Source organism: Montipora capricornis, chromosome 12 (genome assembly GCF_036669925.1).
Source record: "Montipora capricornis isolate CH-2021 chromosome 12, ASM3666992v2, whole genome shotgun sequence".
NCBI classification, from domain to species: Eukaryota; Metazoa; Cnidaria; class Anthozoa; order Scleractinia; family Acroporidae; genus Montipora; species Montipora capricornis.
This window is the reverse complement of record NC_090894.1, coordinates 24,090,548-24,109,975: the sequence shown is the minus strand read 5'-3', so window position 1 is coordinate 24,109,975 and position 19,428 is coordinate 24,090,548. Positions and strand designations below refer to the sequence as shown.

General features: G+C 38.8%; 2 protein-coding genes and 1 long non-coding RNA gene across 4 annotated transcripts in view; 1 reads left to right on the top strand and 2 right to left on the bottom strand.

Moving 5' to 3' along the window:
- LOC138026841 (galactose mutarotase-like) overlaps positions 1-11,653 on the top strand; it is a 17,219-nt gene extending 5,566 nt beyond the window's left edge. Inside the window, exons 3-8 of the mRNA XM_068874298.1 lie at positions 1-126; positions 1,018-1,230; positions 2,863-2,944; positions 4,198-4,333; positions 9,137-9,308; positions 10,166-11,653. The exon at positions 1-126 is cut by the window's left edge and continues 29 nt beyond it. Of these exons, the coding sequence (XP_068730399.1) occupies positions 1-126; positions 1,018-1,230; positions 2,863-2,944; positions 4,198-4,333; positions 9,137-9,308; positions 10,166-10,243 (807 nt within the window). The 3' untranslated portion in view covers positions 10,244-11,653. The remainder of the gene's footprint in view (positions 127-1,017; positions 1,231-2,862; positions 2,945-4,197; positions 4,334-9,136; positions 9,309-10,165) is intronic.
- Positions 4,281-9,106, bottom strand: LOC138026847 (uncharacterized). Its single transcript, XR_011127359.1, has 3 exons — positions 8,555-9,106; positions 7,391-7,474; positions 4,281-4,382 (listed from the first exon to the last, which is right to left on the bottom strand). It is a non-coding gene; the product is annotated as an uncharacterized lncRNA (long non-coding RNA).
- Positions 11,654-13,078: 1,425 nt separating the features above from the next.
- LOC138026840 (uncharacterized) lies at positions 13,079-18,213 on the bottom strand. 2 transcript variants are annotated; one of them, XM_068874296.1, is made up of 2 exons: positions 18,117-18,213; positions 13,079-15,251 (listed from the first exon to the last, which is right to left on the bottom strand). In XM_068874296.1, the coding sequence occupies exon 2, from the start codon at positions 15,199-15,201 to the stop codon at positions 13,417-13,419; it is 1,785 nt and encodes a 594-aa protein (XP_068730397.1). In that variant the 5' UTR covers positions 15,202-15,251; positions 18,117-18,213; the 3' UTR covers positions 13,079-13,416. The 2 variants fall into 2 exon arrangements, with proteins under 2 accessions (XP_068730397.1, XP_068730398.1); XM_068874297.1 differs by lacking the exon at positions 18,117-18,213 and adding an exon at positions 16,180-16,304.
- Positions 18,214-19,428: the final 1,215 nt, after the last annotated feature.

Here is a 19,428-nt window from a genome sequence, read left to right as displayed (position 1 = left end):
GCAACAATTGGAAGATTTGCGAACAGAATTGCAAATGCAAAATTCACTCTTGATGGAAAAGAGTATCAGTTGGGCGTCAATGATGATCCTAACAGTCTTCATGGAGGATTTATTGGCTTCAACAAGGTTAGCCTGCATAGCAAGAGTTTTCATGGGGTTTCTTCACAAGTTGAAAAATGAGATGGTTTGGCTGAGATTGCAACACTACGAGTTGCCACCAAAGGGGTCACTTGCAGTAAAACTAATGCCACCAAAGCAAGTCATTATGGTAGACTCCTTGTTCAAGCGAATGGAGTGGTACCCCCTTCTTTAAGCATCACAATAAATGAATCGCATACATGTAGCATTATTAAGAATTTCCGAGCTGCCAGCCCTTATAACCACTTTTGCCTTTAGTGGTATATATACCTGACCATCTCTTTCAGGAGTTGGGCAGATGGTCAAGGAGACTGCTTAGGAGTGTTACACTGTTATTATAAAATTATACATTCAGGACTCCCTTGCAAGTCTTTCTACTCTTTTCTTGAACCTCTGACTGTTGGTGCCTTCTAACTCGGTCCCTGTTCTTTGGGTTAGGTTAACATACATTTATGGCTCAACTAGTGCTTTGAAGGTTTATTGTTGCTTCAGGAGTGTAAGGGAGGTTGAGAAGTTCCATTTAACTCCTTTTAGCAGGAATGTCTGTTTTTTTCCAAGCTTTGGAGAATGTGGGTACACGGTAGTTCTTGCTTGCAGCATTGTGTGGAATATAGCACTGTACGAAAATGACTGGGACTGGAACAATTGGTTGGTTGAAAAGAAAGGATGTTTGGTTGCAATTAATGCATGTCAAGGGTTACATCTAACAATTGCAACGAGTACTTCTCTGCTGTTCTTGGTTTGCAAAAGGCCCGTCTCTGCTATTTTATGGCACCAGGTCCGATTGAAAGCTCATCAGTGATACACTTGGCAGTGAGTTTAATTATTATGATGATCATTACACTAGACTGACTCATGTATTACTTGGGTTTTTTGCAGAAAAACTGGAAAAGTGAAGTCAAGGGCAAAAACAAGGTCAAGTTCACCTGTGTCAGCCCAGATGGTGATGAGGGGTACCCTGGTGAAATAACAGCAAGCGTGACATTCACACTCAATGATGATAATGAGTTCAAGTTAAATTACAAGGCAAGAACTGAGTCTCCGACAATTGTCAACTTGACAAATCATGGGTATTTCAACTTAGCTGGCCAGGTATGGAAAGAATTTTTTATGCACACAATAAAATTTCGTGGGAAGCCACTATAAAGATCAAGATGCTTTGATCTCAAAGCATCAACTCCCCTTGATCATTAACTCCATCTTCCTGGAAACTGTGAACTACCAAGAAATTAGCACCCTATGCAGACTCAGGTTTCAGTAAAATGTGAAGTTGGTGGCTGGGTACGTATATAGTTACTATTAAACATGGAACGATCTAAAACCACCTACAACCACCTCGAAAAAAAACTACAACCAACTACAACCACCTCAAAAACATCTACAACCACTCAAAGAATCGAATACCATCTTAAACAAGCCATAATTCACTCACTCACACACACTATCCTTTTGGTTTTGGACTGCTTTCCTCATGCTGACATCGAGTTGAACAAAAACAAATGTTTCCTCTGAATTGTGCCATCGTCTTTGTGCTTTACAGTAATAAAACAAATTTAACTGATGGCAAAAAAGTTTTACTAGATGACCTCACAGTGTTGTACATGTATGTCTGGATTTAATTTGTCATTTAGACATTTGCCGATGAGCTTTTACTCTGATTAATTACCTGGGTAAATGAATTTTCCTGAAGTATCTATTAACGCTTTGGGGTAGCCGTGAAGGGAAACCCTATTGTTCTCGTTATATTTCCAAGCTCCAGACGATAAAATTTCCCCGAGATAAATTACTTGAGGAAAAATTGTTCACACTAAAAAAAATCAGTCAACAAGTCAAGTTTACCTACTAGGGAAAAAGTCTACAGTATGAGCATGATGATGGCTATTGAATGCCTTATAGCTAGGTTGTATCAAAATGTCCAGAAATGCAATATTACTAGATTAATGCCCAATTTTGATCTCCAACATGAAGTGTCCCTTTACGGAACAATGTATTTAAGAGACATACATTTTAATCTGCAGAAATGAAACAAGTCTTGCGATCATCACAGTTATGAACGCTACGTTAGCAGTAATGAAAGGAAAGCCTGCATCGGTCTTGCAGAGGTCATGGGTTCAAAACCCATTCAAGCCTGAATTTTTCAGGCTTCTTTCGGTACTGCTAAAGTAGCGTTCCTATTAAACTGCAATGATTTCAAAAATCAACTTGATATTAAAGTGTCCCCTTAAGTCTAAGAATTTCCTTCCTTTTTCCAACAATAAGGTTAGGGTAAAAGGTTACGGTTACTTTTAGTTCAGGGTAAATGCAGTTGTTTATCCTTACTTGAGGAGCAACATGTGGGGGACACTTTGGGATGTTAATACAGTAGGACATTTGCTTGATGACATCATTTTACTACCGAGACCAGAATGCTTTGTCAAAATGCTAAAGTGATTTATTCAGATTTTTCTTCTCTCCTGGGAACAAAGAAACGAATTGTGTTAAAATTTGACTCACAATAGAAGCAACTCAAAGCAGTCTGGTCTTGGTAGTAAATGATGCCATCCTGCAAATGGCCTGTTGTCTTTATACCAATTGCAAGACACGAGTGTTTTGTTGAAGTTGGGGAATTAAGAGCGAGGGGATGCTTATTGAAATCCATGTGGATCTTATTACTTCAGATCCATTTCTGGACATATCTGAAGTTTCTTGGTTCATATATTAACTCTGAATAGAATTTGCTTTCAGGGGGAGCGTGATGTATTGGACCATTTGGCACAAATAAAAGCCCCCACTTATCTGCCACAAAATGACGTAAGAATTCCAACAGGTACTGTTATGTGCATTGAAGTCATTTGTACATGAGTGGTGCGTCAGTGTTACTGTGTGTGAGTAACTTGATCTGCCAAACCCCCCCCCCCCCCCCCCCTCCTGTGTGAGCAATGGTTAGGTATGACAAAATATATTCAACCTCATTCCCAGGGTCTCTCTTCTCTGCCTCCAAAGATGAGAGACCCTGGGAACAAGGTTGAAATTATATTCTCTGTGTGCCAAGTTGTCATATCAGAAAACTGATATTTCATCATTTATATTAACCCTTTCCTGTCTGAGGGGGCCCCAATGACTAGTAAAATCGTCTGGCATTAGACAGAGTAAAATGTAATATTTAGTATATTTAAGTGCCACTCTTGGGCAGGAAAGGGTTAAAGTCACCTATGACAATGAAGATAATTTATGATACCCAATAGTATATTTGAGAGTTAATTTTAATTTGCTGAACATTGTTGTCATTGTTTTCTCTGTGTGGTCTAGCTAGCCGGTTTGCCTGTCTCATCTTTATCAACATTCTTTCCACAAAATAGTAGGGAGCTTAAGCACGTGCGTTTTTGAGACGCGGGCGGCAACCAGAAGTGGACTGTTTCCCCTCTTAACGTGTCTTCACACAAACACATTTACACTGCTGAGTATCGTTTTTCCGTTGAAGATGATAAAAATAAAAATAATGGAGACACCTCTTTCCTGGCACTCGAAATGTTCTCATCCGGTTGCCGTCCGCGTCTCAAAAATGCGCGTGCTTAAGCTCCCTAGTGTGTTGCAGAGAGGCGGTGCGGCCCTGAGTGGTTAGGGTGCTTGCCTTGAGATCCAGAGTTACTGGGTTCAAGACTTGTTCTGACCACTCATCAAATTTGTTCCTGGTAGTCCGTGGTTCAACTTCTCAGCCGCACTTGTGGTTCACCTCCTGCCAGTTGCCTGGGGTTCTTAACAGTTGTTGTTGTTGGGTTCTGTCGTTTCATTGATTGTGTTTCATTGGCCCTGAAAATCCCCTATGGGGAGTGATCGGTTTTAGTATGTATTGTATTATAAATAATTGTATTACATTGTACTTTTGCTCAGTCCCTTCCTTATATAACAACATTAACATTTAACAGTTGTAACTGTTAGTATGGGATTTGAAGTTTAGAAGCAACAATTTTGTTGTGATGTGTGTGTCAAAGAAAGCCTATTGGCCTCTTGCCTTGGTAAGTGCAATCCAGAAAATGCATGCGCTAACCACAGGTTACCTTCTTTCTCCACTCTTTGTAGGAGAACAATGCTCAGTTTCAAGCCCAAATAGTGCTTTTGACTTCCTGGAGCCCAAACCAATAGGACAAGATTTAGACAAAATAGGAGGCTATGATCATACTTATTGCCTTCCAAAGAGCAAGGAATTCCTTGCAGAGTAAGTGACCCAGCCAGTGTAGTTGGTGTTCCAGTGCAAAGAATGAGCTCTGAAAAGATTTAAGAATAATAATAATTATTATTATTCTTGAACATGCCAGCTGTTTCCTTATTTTTTTGCATGGCTAGAATGAGGAAAATCTCTCCAGTGCTCTTCTTCCACATAAAAGGGATTACTATAAGGCTAGAAGTCACCTTAGGTTAACAAAATGGAGTATGGTTTAACAAACCTTAGGGTTTTTTACTCATCTGGTAGGCCATTACTAAACCACGAAATAGCAAAACAAGGCACCAAAACACCTTGTGTGACCCCACCATTCATTGAATACTAACCGACAAAGGTTGGATTTGAGATTAATATCGTTTTAGGCCTAATTATGCCTAAAACGTCATTGCTCCTAATTCATTGACATTAAGATTAGAATTCAGATTAATAATACTGAGATTAGAAGCTATAACATCTTAGGCCTAATTAGGCCTAAAACTATATTTAATCTCAAATCCAACCTTGGTCAGTAAGTATTCAATGTATGGTGGGGTCATACATGTACCGGTACATGGTGTTTGGGTGCTTCATTTCGCTGTTTCGGTGTTTCACTGTTTCATTGTTTAGTAATGTCCTCATCTGGTGCCAAACTTTATATGTATGTTGTGTGACTCTAAACTATGGTAGTTCTTCGTTTATATTAAATCGCAGCATTTTTTCTCAAAGAAATTGCTTGTGGGCTCCAAATGTGATCTGAACTCAAGGTGCGTCTTATAGCCGAGTATCTTCCTGCAACAAAACTCATGCATGCACAGGGAAGCTGTGCAGGGATGATTCTTTGATCCTTTGCCACTATTTTGTATTTCAAATTGGTGGCCTCACACCAACGTTTGTGATGATGGCCTTCAATTCTCAGTGTTGTACAACAGCATTGTAAAACACCCACAAAAAAGTACCGGTACTTTTCTAATAACAGCAGAAATTCAAGTAGAATTTCCTTCTGCCATTGTTCTTGCAGACTTACATGTACACTGCAATCTTCAGTTGAGACAGCATAACTAGCGATGAGTTGAACCAAATTCTTCTACATGTATTTGAGATGCATCATATAACTGAGTATTTTCATGAAATTTTCAGTTTGTGACATAAAATGCCATCAAGTTTGAAAGTTAAAGGTGCATCTTATAACGGAGTGCACCTTGTATCCGAAAATTACTATGGTATAGACTGTCAAATGCTTCCTTAACTGAGATGTTCTTTTGCTTACATGTAGTTTTACGAGTGCAGTCCAAATAATATGCATTCATTCAGTAATCCTGAGTGAGCATCCAAACAAGGTGTTTAAGCTTGTGAAGTCAATGAAAAAGGATGGGAAAGATGTTGAGGGAGGAAGATGCATAAGAGGAAGTGACCGAAGGCTGAGTTTCAGTGAGAAAGATAGAGATGGTAGAGCTGTGTCAGGGTGTGTTGGATGGAAGAGGAATGCCGGATGAGTGGGAGCTGAGTGTTGTGGTACCGATTTTCAAGGGGAAAGGGGATGCAATGAGTTGTAGGGCATATAGGTGGGTGAAGTTGCTAGAGCATGCAGTGAAGATTGTAGAAAAGGTGCTAGAGAGGAGATTGTGGTGAAAGTGGACGAGATGCAATTTCGGTTTTATGCCAGGCAAAGGAATGATAGAGGAGTACTTAGACAAGGAGAAGAAGTTGTATAATGTGCTTCGTTGACCTGGAGAAGGCATTTGACAGGGTCCCAAGAAAGGTATTGGAGTGGGCAATGAGGAAGAGAGGTATACCAGAGGCAATGGTGAGAGCAGTGATGAGTTACTTTGTATGAAGGTGCAAATTAAGACAAGAGTCAGAGTTGGGCTATAGTTGTCTGAGGAGCTTGAGGTGAAAGTTGGTGTGCACCAGGGATCCGTGTTGTTGCCGTTGGTTTTTGCCATTGTGGTTGAGGTGGTTATGGAGAGTGTGAGAAATGGTTTGATGAGTGAGATGTTGTGTGCAGAAGGTGAAGTGTCTGTGAGTAAGGTAGATCCATGTGGTATTTGTGGGAAAGCCAGCAATGGCAAATTCAGTGTTGTGTGTGAAATGTGGGAAATGGATGCATGGAAGATGCGCGAAATTAAAGAGGGTGACCTCGAGGTTGGGGAGAGATTTTGTGTGTGGAAGATGCAAGAAGCAAGCTGATGGATTAGTGGAACGGGTGGAGGAGTTATGTGAAGAGGTGGAAACAGTGAGAGGTTTCTGTTATTTGGGGGATATGATGAATGCAAGTGGTGGCTTGAAGGTGAGAGGAATGGTTTATCGGAGTTGTGTAAGAGTGGCGATGTTATTATGGGAGTGAGACATGGTGTCTGAGGGAAAATGAGATAGCAATTTTGAGAAGGACTGAGAGAGCAATGGTGAGAGCAATGTGTGGTGCAAAAGTGATGAAGAAAAATAGGACAGAGGACCTGATGGAGATGTTGGGATTGAAGAAAGCAGTGATTCAGATGGCAAAAGCAAATGGAGTGAGATGGTACGGGCATGTGTTGAGGAGGGATGAGCGTTGGTCAGTTCGAAGTGAAGGGCAAGACGAAACAAGGACGACCAAAGAAGACGTGGAAGACGCAAACTTGTGGAGAAGGAGAGCAAGAGCGTTGGTTTGGAGAAAAAGGACGCCATGAATCAAGCGAGATGGAGAGTGGGAGTTAGAAAGATTGCTGACAAAGTGGCGTAAATCCGGATCAAAATTGGATTGATGATGATGATTATAAATTATATCTCTCAGACAGTACACATGCTTTGATTGGCTAATAATTTATTTAGCAGGCCATATTCTACAGTACGGCCTGCTGAAACATTCTCTAGCGAGTTTTTCATGTTGTTTGACTGTGTTACATAAACTTGTAAAAGTGTTTGACTCTAATACAAGAAACTAATTCTAAAAAACCAAGAATTTTTTTTTTTGTTTTCCAGATTTTGATGGGGCAATCGTTGTGGCAGTTGAACCTTTGCTTGACTTAAATAACTGAACTAGTCTCTTTGTCCACTGCACACCTGATTACCTCAGAGATGTAAAATTTGACTAACCTCGTTTTCTCGGCCCGTACTGTAGGTTCCACTGATCCTTGTTTTTTTTCCTGTTGAATTATGGCCCACACACTTTTGCTTGGGCTGTAAATCAACAGAAAAAAACTCAGTCCAAATTACTTACAGTACATAATTATTTACGGTACTCATTTTTTAGTATAATTATACCACATTAAAGTACTGTACTTACAGTATTTGTCATTATTATTATCATTATTATTATTATTATTATTATTATTATCATTATCATTATCATCATCATCATCATCATCATCATCATTATCATTATCATTATCATAATGATTATAGTTATTACTACAAATTATTATTGCCAGAATATTACAAAAGAATTAAATAAACAAAATGCATACTCTATGGCTACATGTAGCTAAGGAAGCCCATAGAGAAACCGTGGGGGCCACATGCAAGCAACAGGCTTCTCGACAACAAAATTTTTTTTCATGACTTGTTTAAGTTAGATTATCAAACTATAAGATTCATTTGCCAATGGCCTTACTTGAAGATTATTATTGCCAAAACTCTGGCAATGTGCACATTACATGTACATGTATATTGGGTTTAATTTGTTCAGGTGTATACATAATTTTTGTTCAACAATAATACATAGATTTAGCCAAGCCTAAAAGCAGAGCTCCTGTTTCTAACCCCAGAAAGCACTATAATGTTTATGGAAATAATTATGCTTCTGCACAAGTGCAAAATTAATTGTCATTAGTGTGTACAGTTTACAGTGATCAAACCGATCAAACACCTCTGAGCTGACAGCAGTAAACAAACAAGCCTTGCAAACAATAGCTAGCAATAATTGTAATCAACAACTAAAACTGAAATTACAGTGTGTACATGCACTCTCTTCAGTTCAGAACAGCAAAAATCTTTACCAATTAAAAAGTCAACCTAAAGTGTAGTAAATTCGCTTACTCGACTGCAATTTCACAGACAAACAAAGCAATTCACAACTGAGCACCCGTTTCACACAAAAAGCCAATGAATGTGATTGTTGAAATATGTCAGAATCTCTGTCAACACGGAATTGCAAACGTTTTCAGGCCTTCTTCCTTTTTTCGCTAGTTTTACAAAATATGTGAGGCAGTGAGGCATATAAGCTTATAATTTATTAAAGAAGGAAAACATTAAGCCTACCTGAAAGCTAAGCATTGTAAATAAGTCTTTCATCTCTCGCTCTATTTCTCTTGGCTTTACGTTGATTTGCATTGGAATTTTCTCTTCTTCTCCTTCCTTGGCTTTTCTCAAGGATTTTTTCACTTAAATTTCTCAAATTTTGTTGCGTCTTGTCTCGTGCTCTTTCCTGCTCTTTATCCCGTTGCTGGTCACTGCATGATTTCCTGCCAGAAAAGCGTGGGTGCTGCCAAGGAAATTTGCCCAAACACTCCCGTTCCCCAGAGGCTGTCCTGCCTCCACCCCAACAGTCTGTACGGGCAGACGGATGGATGGACATATAAGTGACATGATAACCAAAATTTCTCGCATGGATAGATTTCCCAAAAAATCTTACCCACGGTGCTCCTCTGGCACGCTTTGCATGCCTGAGCTCCGCTATTATTTAATAATGCAATTTAAGAACAAGAAGCACAAATGATTTGTACCTCTACTTCAGCTTTGAATGTGTACCAACAAACAGTAAATTTCAATTTTTTTATTCATTTTATGCACTACTGAATGTCCTGCCTTGAATTAATTTTTTTATCCCTCCTGTATTTTAAGAGTGTTCCATCCATCCAGTGGGCGTGTGCTGACAATGTTTACTGACCAACCAGGAGTACAATTTTATACTGCAAATGGTCTGGATGGCGAATCTGGCAAGGGAGGGGTGTGCTATCCCAAGTATGGTGCGTTTTGTTTGGAGGCTCAAAATTATCCAGATGCTATCAATCAGGTAGGGTTTTGTAAATTATTAATCGTTTTATTTAATTTATTTGTATTAACCCATTGACTCCTGAACTACCCTCACTGACGAGTAAAATCGCCTGGCATTAGAGTAAAATGGATTAAGTCTCCCTCCTGGGGGTCAACGAGTTAAAGGGGACAGAGTTTTATAGTGGATGTACAGGTTGTTAAGTACCCATTGACTCCTGAACCACCCCCATTGATGATTATAGTAAAGTCTATCGGTATTAGACAGAGTAAAATCTATTTAGTCGCACTCTCAGGGGTCAATGGGTTAATTTTAATATTTTGTATTAATAATTAATTATTCTTTTACCGATACGGCGACCATTTTGATTTCTATTGTTTCGAATAGCTATTATGGAATGCCCAGGGGGCAAATACATATAAATTTGCCCGCTGAGCATCCCATAATGTCTTTCAAAACAATAGAAATCAAAATGGCCACCGTATCTGCAAAAAGGTCTATTGAGTGTCGTAAAACCAAAACCAAAACCAAAGTAATTACTTTGGCCAATCAAAAACAATGGAGACAATCCAGTAAACCAATCAAAACTCAAAGTAATTACACATAGCCGACACAAAGCGCGGGAAAATGTGCACGCATGAGCCACGGTTGGTGTTGGTTTCACTTCTGATTGGTTGAAAAAGTGGCACGAGAACCTTGAACCAATCACTGAGTGAAGTAATCATAAACCAAAGCAATTCGCTAATTACTTTCGACACTCAATTGAAAACCACTCTAGTGTTCTCTTTCAGAATTAAATGGCACTCAGGGTGCCCTTGGCAAAGTGACTTTAGTAATCATTTTCAATGATTTCTTTTAAATGTTTATTTGCATGACAGCCCAATTTCCCAAGTCCTGTTCTTCGTCCTGGAGAAGTTTACAAGCAGAAAACAATGTATAAGCTTGGGGTGAAGTAATTAGAGGAGTAAAGCTCTGAATGCTGTACTTGAGATCCAAAAGAGGAAAACAACAGCATTCAAGTCTTTGGAGGAGATAAGATTTACATGTAGAATTTACATTGGGGATTTGATCTCATGAGGGATGTAGAAGAGGTTTTTCACGAAAAATTAATGATTATGTATCAAAAATGCTAGTAACTGCAAATTTAGGATTTACATTATACATGTAGCTCTCTGCATTTACATACAGTAAATGAAAAAATATTCTGAGCAGTAGAGCAGCAACAAACAGTTGAGACTTTTCCCATTATTTTCTCAAACACCCAACTTATCATTGTTCAGGAAGGTGAAGAATAACCCATTCGTGTCTCAATACTGTTTTGATGGCTGAGGGAGCAGTAATATTTACTTCCTGTGAGGGTGGACGAGGAAGTAAAAATGCAAGAGAGTATCTCAATATTACGTTATACACGTAATAATAATTGTTCTCTGAGCTTGTGTTATAGATTCAATCTTTGAATGACGGCCACACATTTTGGGAAAATAATTCATTCTTGGGATAGTGTAACAGCTTTTGTATTAGCTGGCTATTAATTATTTTTGGTATGGTAGCACTTCCATTGTTTCCTTGTTGTTTTTATTATTCTTGTAGTTGCTGTACCTCCTGACAGCTGCTACATGATCCTATTCTGTTTGTCCACTAAAATGCAGGGGAACTGCACACTAAGAGTTGGAAAAGTAGCACACTGTTCAGTGTTGAAAACTCTGCCATCATAGTAATAATATCATCTAGCAGGGTGTTGGTTTTACGGGTGTAATAGCCATTGTAGCTATTCTTGGTACATTTTTGTGAGTGAAGAGCCATGTTTGGGATGACAGACCAAAAATGAAATGATGTTTTTCAATTAATCACATTATGAATAAAGGACAATACATGTAGAAATGGGTATGTGAAACAAAAGGATAGAATTGTTAGTTGTTATTAAAACAGACAGAATAGAAACACATGTTTTTATGTTTTTGTTGGCTGTTGTGGTCCTGACCATGCACAAATTGTCCACATCCTTTTTCTAAATGGCAAAAGTTTCGCTCAATTTCTTGAAAACTCAGTTGTGAACCGAGGACAAAAGATTGTGCATGGTCATGATCAAATCAATAATAAAGTGTGACAGTACTGTTCTCTCTTTTGAAGTTTTTGGGGTTTCATAACCAGTCCATCTATATGATGTTTTTGCACTCTATTGCTTGTCATTAATTATGTCAGAAAATAACATGGCTTCAAATTAAAATTTTAGTGACAATCTTCTACTTGCGGGAGGAAATATAGCTGTGTAAGGAGAATCTAACAAACATAATTATTGAATGGGTATCATACTAAGTGAGCCATGCTGTCGCTACCAACGAAATTAAAATCTGCACTTGAAAGATTTTTTGCCTGCAAAAATTATTACCGGTATATGGCCAGTTGTCACACTTTAGGATCTCCCTTACCCTGGTCCCAGAGGTTTTTCTTGAGCCGCGAAGTGGGCAGAAAGAGAAAAACCTCTGGTTACCTTGGACTGAACCTCAGGGTTAGCATTTGATCCTCAGACTCGGATTGGTTGACATTTTTACAAACACACAAATCAATAATTATGATTGGTTCGTTTGATTGTTAAGGACGGTGCCTGCTAATTAAAGATATTTTTGCCCCGGTGTGTGATTATACAGGAAATGTAGATCTTAACAAGAGTTATTGAAATCCAAAAAGAAAATTGGGGGTAACCACGCATTTTTCAAAGATAATTCTTAAATAATATTTGTAAAAATCTCTAAAATACAAAGCAATGTATGGCGTTCTTTCACAAATTGAAGCTTAATTTAATTACCTCTCAAAAATGCATGGTTACCCCCAATTTTCTTTATGGATACCAAGAGTACTTACTAAGATCTACTTTCTCCGGATAATTTTAAACCGCGCAAAAATATCCCTGTATCACTAAGCATCGGCGATAGGAAATCCGAGTATCTCAGAGATGCGCAGAACGTATGCGCAATAACAATAGTAGGCACCGTCCTTAATACCGAGGGGACACATGATTGCTAAGTTGCCATTGGTCCATTTTGTAATTATCAATTTGAAGTGTTTGACAGCTGGCGTCTGCATGAAAGTGAGATTTAAGTCCAAGGTAACCAGAGGGTTTTCTCTTTCTTGCTGCTTCACAGCTCTTCTTCGCCGCTTTGCGGCTCTCCCATGGCTCAAGGAAAACCTCTGGGACCAGGATAGATCTCCCTACTTCCTGACCCCCCTTTTGCTTTCTGTCATTAATTGCACTGATAACTTGTAGACATTGAATGACCATAGGGTCAAACACTGTCCAGAAAAGTTGGCACTAGTAAACTTTAGGTGCAGGGTTGTTTAAAAGAATGTTCATGGCCTCTAAAAAAAAAACATTGTAAGTGCTGCTACAATACTTCGATGTACACTGCAGCGACACTACAATGACTATAAACTAATTATTGCGATTTTGAGATGCCAACATTGGCAGCTAGTCTGCATAGCTAGCAGGGTATTTTATTGTGGGAGTAAATCGATGGTTGTTTTGTTGTGTTTTTTCAAAATTAATGTAACTACTGTACTTGTCCCCATGCCAGTCACGGCCCACTCATGGCCAAGATCATTGTACATGTACTTGTGAGTACCGTAATAATCCTGTGATAAAATATCCCGCCAGCTATGGAGGCTAAATGGCAGCTAGCTGGGAGAAAATAATATTCTCGTATTGGGCGGAGTCAGAGTCTCAAAATCACAATTATTTTTGTATTACGATCATCCATTACATACATAAAATTACCAGTAACAACACTTCAATTCTCAACAGTTAAGGTCAACAACTACCGGTAAATGCTCTTTCTTTACACTGTGGAAATTAAACAGGCCATTTGTTGTGAAGATCTCCGTTTGTGTCCAGGGGATAAGTTTAGATGTCAAAAATTAATATTGAACTCTTTCAATAATTTTATCGAACATGAACTGAATTTATGGCGACACCAGTCAAGCTTACGTGAGCAACCCATTTCAATGACACAAAGTCAACTTCAAATTTTCACCCACTCATAGTCGAGGAAAGTGAGACAACAATACCACTGCATAATAATTATTGGCATGCTTGTGACAGGTGTTGCAAGGTTAATTACGAACAATGAAATGTTCAGATGCTACCTGACAAATTTTTGCTGTTCAAATGAAAGTCTTTTCCTCGTTTAGGTAGTTTACTGTTGTGCCTTCCCATACTTTTGTACTGCACAAATTGCAATTCTTTCCCTGCTTTGGAAAATGCTGAATTTATGATTTTCACTTCAAGACTATTAAAATAATGTCTTTCCTGATGTTTGAGGACTTTCTCCATTTCATCAAAGAGCAGAGGTGCTTTGTAGCTGCATTTTGAAAAAATCAAAGCTAATTCTGGTATAAAGTCTGGCTTTTTGTGAACAATTTCCTGGTCTAAAACCTCTTTTTCGATCTCCTTGAACAGTTTTGGGGTACCAGCTGAAGCTTGGGCAAAACCCCGAGCAATCATACACAGCTCATTGTTGGAGAATGTACGCATGTTGCCTGTGATTTGCTTCTCAAGCTGGTGATAAAATTCTGAGGTTGGAATTGCTGATCGCCCAAATGCCCATGCTAACTGACTTAACTGTTCAGCTTTGAAAAAGCTGAAGTTTCTGGATAAGATTTCCTCTTGACAAGTGGTGAATAGATCATCGCTCAAATAATCAGCCTTGGCAAAGGACCACAGTAGGAGTGACAGTTCATGATTCCTAAAATCAGATATCTTACGAAGAGTTATCTCCTCTTCCAAAAAATCAAAGATGACCTCCATTTTAGGGCACATTTTAGCAAAAGACCATGCTAACATCACCAGATCTCCTGTATCAAAGTCATGAATACCTCGTGACAACACTTCTTCTCCTAGTTTACTAAACAAGTCTGAGGTATCCTTTTCGCTTGGCCCTATTTTTGCAAGTGACCGCAGGATCACTTTGATTCCCTCATTGGTCTGATCTGCCAGTGATCTCTCTCTGATCTCACTTACTATAACACCACACAGTTCTTCGCATGGAATCTCCCTCTCATTAAATGCCCACAAGATCTGTCCCAGTTGCTGACTATTGAAACTTTTTACATCTCTCTGTGAAATCTCGTCTTTTATCTTCTTGTACAACTCAATGCTGCCATTTTCAGTTTTGACGAAGGACCACAAGATTCCACAGAGTCCTCGGTTTTCAAAATCCTTCAAATTGAGTTTTTCTTCCAGGATTCTCTGTTCAACAAAAGAGAAAAACTGAGATCTTTTTAAATTAAGTGATGCAAAGCCATTAAGCAGCTGGCAAACAGCTGGGGGCATTATTGACTTCTCATCTTGCTTTATGATTTCTTTTTCACATTCTGTGACAAACCACACTACATTCTCTCTTAACTTGCCTAAGGCCCATACAATGCTTGCTAAGTCACGAGGCTTGCACTTGCCAAAATCAGCTGCAATACTTTGTAACAAATCCAAGAAAACATGGTGTTGTTCTTTTAAAACTTTCTTTGTAGCAGTGAAATTCTTTTTCGGTGAACTGACCGCAAATTTTGCCAAATTGTGCAAAATGGTAATTCTGTTCACACGTGTCATTGCTGAAGACTTCTTGAAATTGCTGTACAAGTCAAGAAAGCCATCAGCCTTCTTCACAGCTGCAATTCCCTTTGCAAGCTCAATTGGTGAAAAAGAGCTAGAAGCACTTGGTATAACTAGTGGTACCAATCTGATATTTTCCTCCAAAATTCCTCTGTTTTTTAGGACGTTACATGGACTCCAGGAAAATACCTTCCCAGTAAAACCTCTTTGTAATATCCTGGTCACTGGCTTTGGGCCCTTTCTCGACACAACATGCCATCTTGTAAGATAGGACTGGATTAAAACATTGAAGGCTGTTCCTCTGTACAGCATTGTTTCAACCAATCTAAGTCACATCGACGCAATAATAGTTGTTAGGAGGCCTAATGACAAAATAATAATACCAACTTTTAATATTCATTCACTTCCACAAAAAGGAAAGATACCAGAGGTTGTCCCTCTTGTGGGTATCTGGCCTGCAGCCAGATGTAATTGACTGAGAGCCAATTTTGATGAGGAAGGAAAGCCATAGTACCAGGAGAAAAACCCTCGGAGTCAGATTGAGATAGAGTGAAACTTAGCCCGCATGTGACCTCAAAGCCGAGGGTTGTACGTGGGTCACAGAGGTGGAAGGTACAGTTGATAAGCGCTAAGCCACCCTGACTCCCCATAAACAAATAAAAAATAATAATATTATTGACCAATTTTCCTGTTTGGTCTTACTGAATGAGATCACTATCATCAGAAGACAAGCACACGAGATGCTTCTCAAAGACTTTGTACCTACAATTAGTAAAATCTGGGCTCTTATTCACACCAGTATTTTTTTTCCCCTAGACAAAAACCTTGTTCCCCCAGTCTTCTTCCCTTTTCCCCAGAGCCTCGAGCAGGGCAGAAAAGAAACCGTGCAAAGGCCAATGCCATAACAGCAGATAACACTGTAGTAAAAGCTGAAATGATTTTAATGATTATAATGACACTTAAAGTGCCTTTAAATGCTGCTGTCTTTGAAATCATTACTTTTTTTCCCTTCAGTTTATCACCCCTTGGAGACAGGTTATTATGCCAGGTACTACAATCTTCAAGACAGAATGTACAAGCAGTACATCAAAGAAGAAGTTTTTTTTTCCTCCCAGGTTTTTAATAGGGGAAAAAGAACTGCCCTGATGATATGGATTCACTTTTCTGGCTCAGCTAACAACTTAACTGTAAATTGTCTACTTTTACACGATTTGAGATAATAACACACATTATTGGGTACCGGTAATGATCACCTAAATACTGGAGTGAATAATGATTATTTTCAAATACCGTCACAGAATGAAATAACAGTAGTTTCCTCAAGGGATGAATGAGCTTGAGAAAATGGCAGTGATCAACACGGCAAATGAAGATGATCATGTATGCAAATTGGTATACAGTATGGTGTCCGTAGTCCGCAAGAAAAAAAGGATAATCTTGAATATCTTATCTGAATCAAAACACCACGAACTGAAATTTTCCCTGAAGATAGAGTTTTCATTTCTTGCGATAATGTTAAATTGGCAAGTTCCAAACTGAAATATTAATTTTTTTTTTTTCTTGTAATTCGAAAAAAAGGTGAACGTAATCACGAGCCCTTCGTCCACAATCCTTGGTCCGCCAATCGTGTAAGCAGCCCAAAAAAAATACCTGTGAATCCCGATAATTTCTGTATGAACATGAAAATTTATTTATTCTTTATTATCCTTGATACATGTATATCTCAGCTACAGTCGTATAATTGGATGTCATTGTCAGTATAGAATCCACTTTTATTTTCAGTTGCGTGACCGTTTCCCAACACAAACTCCATTATAAGACCGTATAGGTATTCCAGACATACAAAAAAAGGTAACCCATTTGTAAACATGTATAAAGAAGATTTTGAAAATATTCAGTTAAAGCAAAGACCTTTTTCATTTATCAAAGGTTTTCTTTATCTTTTTTGCGAGATTTAAGTTCTCTGGGGTCATACATGTATTAGTAGTATAAGTCATGGACCAAGGATCCCTATGCCAAAATTGTTGATATTTTTCAAGAGTCGATAAAACAAAAGTTTAAAACTCTGCAGAAAGTTCGTTTCCAAACGCAGAAATTAGTTTATCTGTAAATCTGTTCTGCAAAAAGACACGTTTTCTCGTTGCGTTTTATCTTTACAAAAGCCAAGTAAATATGACCATGTAAGTTACGGAAACGCAAAAGTAGAGACTTTCTACAAAGACAAATTAACACTCCTGTCAACAAACTTGACTTCTGAACGATCACCGATAGCAGGAAAGCCGAAATTTCGTCATGCATAAGAAGAATAATCAAGAAATCATCGGTCACATTATTTGTTTTTGGTGGTATTTTAGTTAACGAGGAAATATACATGTAACATCATGTTCGGAAAAGTCGCGGACCAAGGACACCATACTGTATTTCTTGCATATCTTCACCCTTTCAGTAATGGGGGGTTACATTGTCTGCAGTAACTAGGTCTGGGCCCCGATTTTTAAAACGGTTAACTTTTAGTTGTTGTTGAGTATATATACAGTTATTATCGTCAACTTCCGATTTTAAAACGTTTGGCGTTCTGCAAAATACCCCTGCCGTTCAGTCAAGGGGTGACCAATTCAGTGTTTTGCTGCCTAGAGTCGCAGAGGTCCCATGATTTATGAGTCAAATGGTCAATGAGTCATGAGTCAATGAGACTCACAGTCAATATAGCAATAATTTTTTGATGAAGCCTAAGCCCTCGTTTCAGTGATTAGGCCTAACCACTGTCTGAAATTTTAGCTTTCATTTTATGGGTTAGGGTAACTGCACTAACTCACTGACTCATGACTCATTGATTCATTGACTCATAAATACTTGATACTCAGAGTCGCTGGGTTTGTGGCGAAGGGGACTGCAATTAATTGCGCAGCCGCATTAGCCTCCTACGTTTCAAAACGGGAATAACTCACTGGATATTAACTTCACGTGTGGCCAGAATCATGATTGTAGCGAAGTCCAGTGAATTTTTCATGATACTCAAGGAGAGTCGATAAAAGTATCTGCGGGAGTCTCCACGCGGGCTTAACGCAAGAGGATTCAGGGCCACATCTAGACGTCAAGTGACGAGTCCGCTTATCGAGCTAGTACTTCCATCAGTCTGGAATGTGGCCCTGTATTCCGTAATTGATATTTGCATATATAGATTTTGCTGGTGTGTAGCCAGATGAAGTAGTAAATTTCATACTTACTCGGCATGACCGGGTGTTGCAAACGATTGTTAGGTCGGACTTCAAAACCATCCGCCATCTTATTTCTTGTGCAGTCCCAATCCTTCTTGGCGTTTCTTTCCCGGTGTGCACTGGGGTGAGCGAAAAAAAACATTACATGGAAAGACGCATGGAAATCTACCGGGAAAGACCTCATGCATATACCCACCAAGAGTCCCCAACTACGTAAGACACGCTAAATTATTCAGTTTCCCACAATTCAGTCATCCATATACATTTACCTTCATCTATATCTATTTACCTCCATTTATAAAAATTCAATCCTGGTCATTTTACCATCTTTTACCTTCAATTTATATATTTATATATACATTATTTATACAGAAATTCCAGTTCAGCATAGCTGGTTTAAATGGAGATCTGTGGTGGGTATATGCATGAGGTTTTTCGCGTGCTCTGATTGGTTCACTCAATCTCGGTTATCAGCTCATATACCTTAGTTTGACCTTATATGGTAAATGATTGTGCTAAGCGTTGCTAAGCTAAAAATCTCTTCCCCGGAAAGCGAATTTTTTCTCTGAATAAAGCCAAAATATTTAAAAAAAACTCTTTTTGTGGAAAGTTTGGATCAATTCCGACGTTTAGAAGTACGCGAAAAGGCAAGAAATGTTTTTGTGATGAGCCTACGTCTGTCTGACCACAAGGTATTACACAACATCGCACATCTTCCTTCATCCGTGTTCAATTATCTTCATTTACCTTTATTCACATTCATTTACCTTTACATACCTTCACTAACGTCCATTTACCTTCAACCACCTCATCTAGTTTGTTTTACCTTCATCTACCATCATTCACGTTCATTTACGTTACAATATACCTTCAGCTACCTCCATCTACCAGGGTGTCAAGTGACAAATGACACTCCGAGAAAATAGGAAAATAGGAAAGACAGTGGCCAAAAATAGGAAATAGTAGGAATTCCCATCCCAAAATGGGAACAAAATAGGAAGCTTTTCTTGGATTCTACCCTTTTAAGGGGGTCTCAATGGAAGGATAGCTTTCACGACTATGGTTAGAAAATTTGGCTTTTCACGGCTAATGGTTATTGTTTTCCCGTCACGGTTAACTTACATGAAAAAAAAAGAAACGTCCCTCGCTGAAAATGAAAGTCTTATTTTGCTTTTTGGAGTTCTCTGTGTTAGTTAGTAGGGTGTTAGTACACATTGAAAAGAATAAGTCATTGGTCATCAGAATGCATCTTACATTTTTGTCAAGACTTTCAACTGGGGGCAAGAGAGGATGAGGTACGAGAACGGATCCCCCATACACA

Bases quoted from the DNA above. Each gene is read 5' to 3' on its own strand.
- LOC138026840 (XM_068874296.1), bottom strand. From the start codon at position 15,201: ATGCTGTACAGAGGAACAGCCTTCAATGTTTTAATCCAGTCCTATCTT.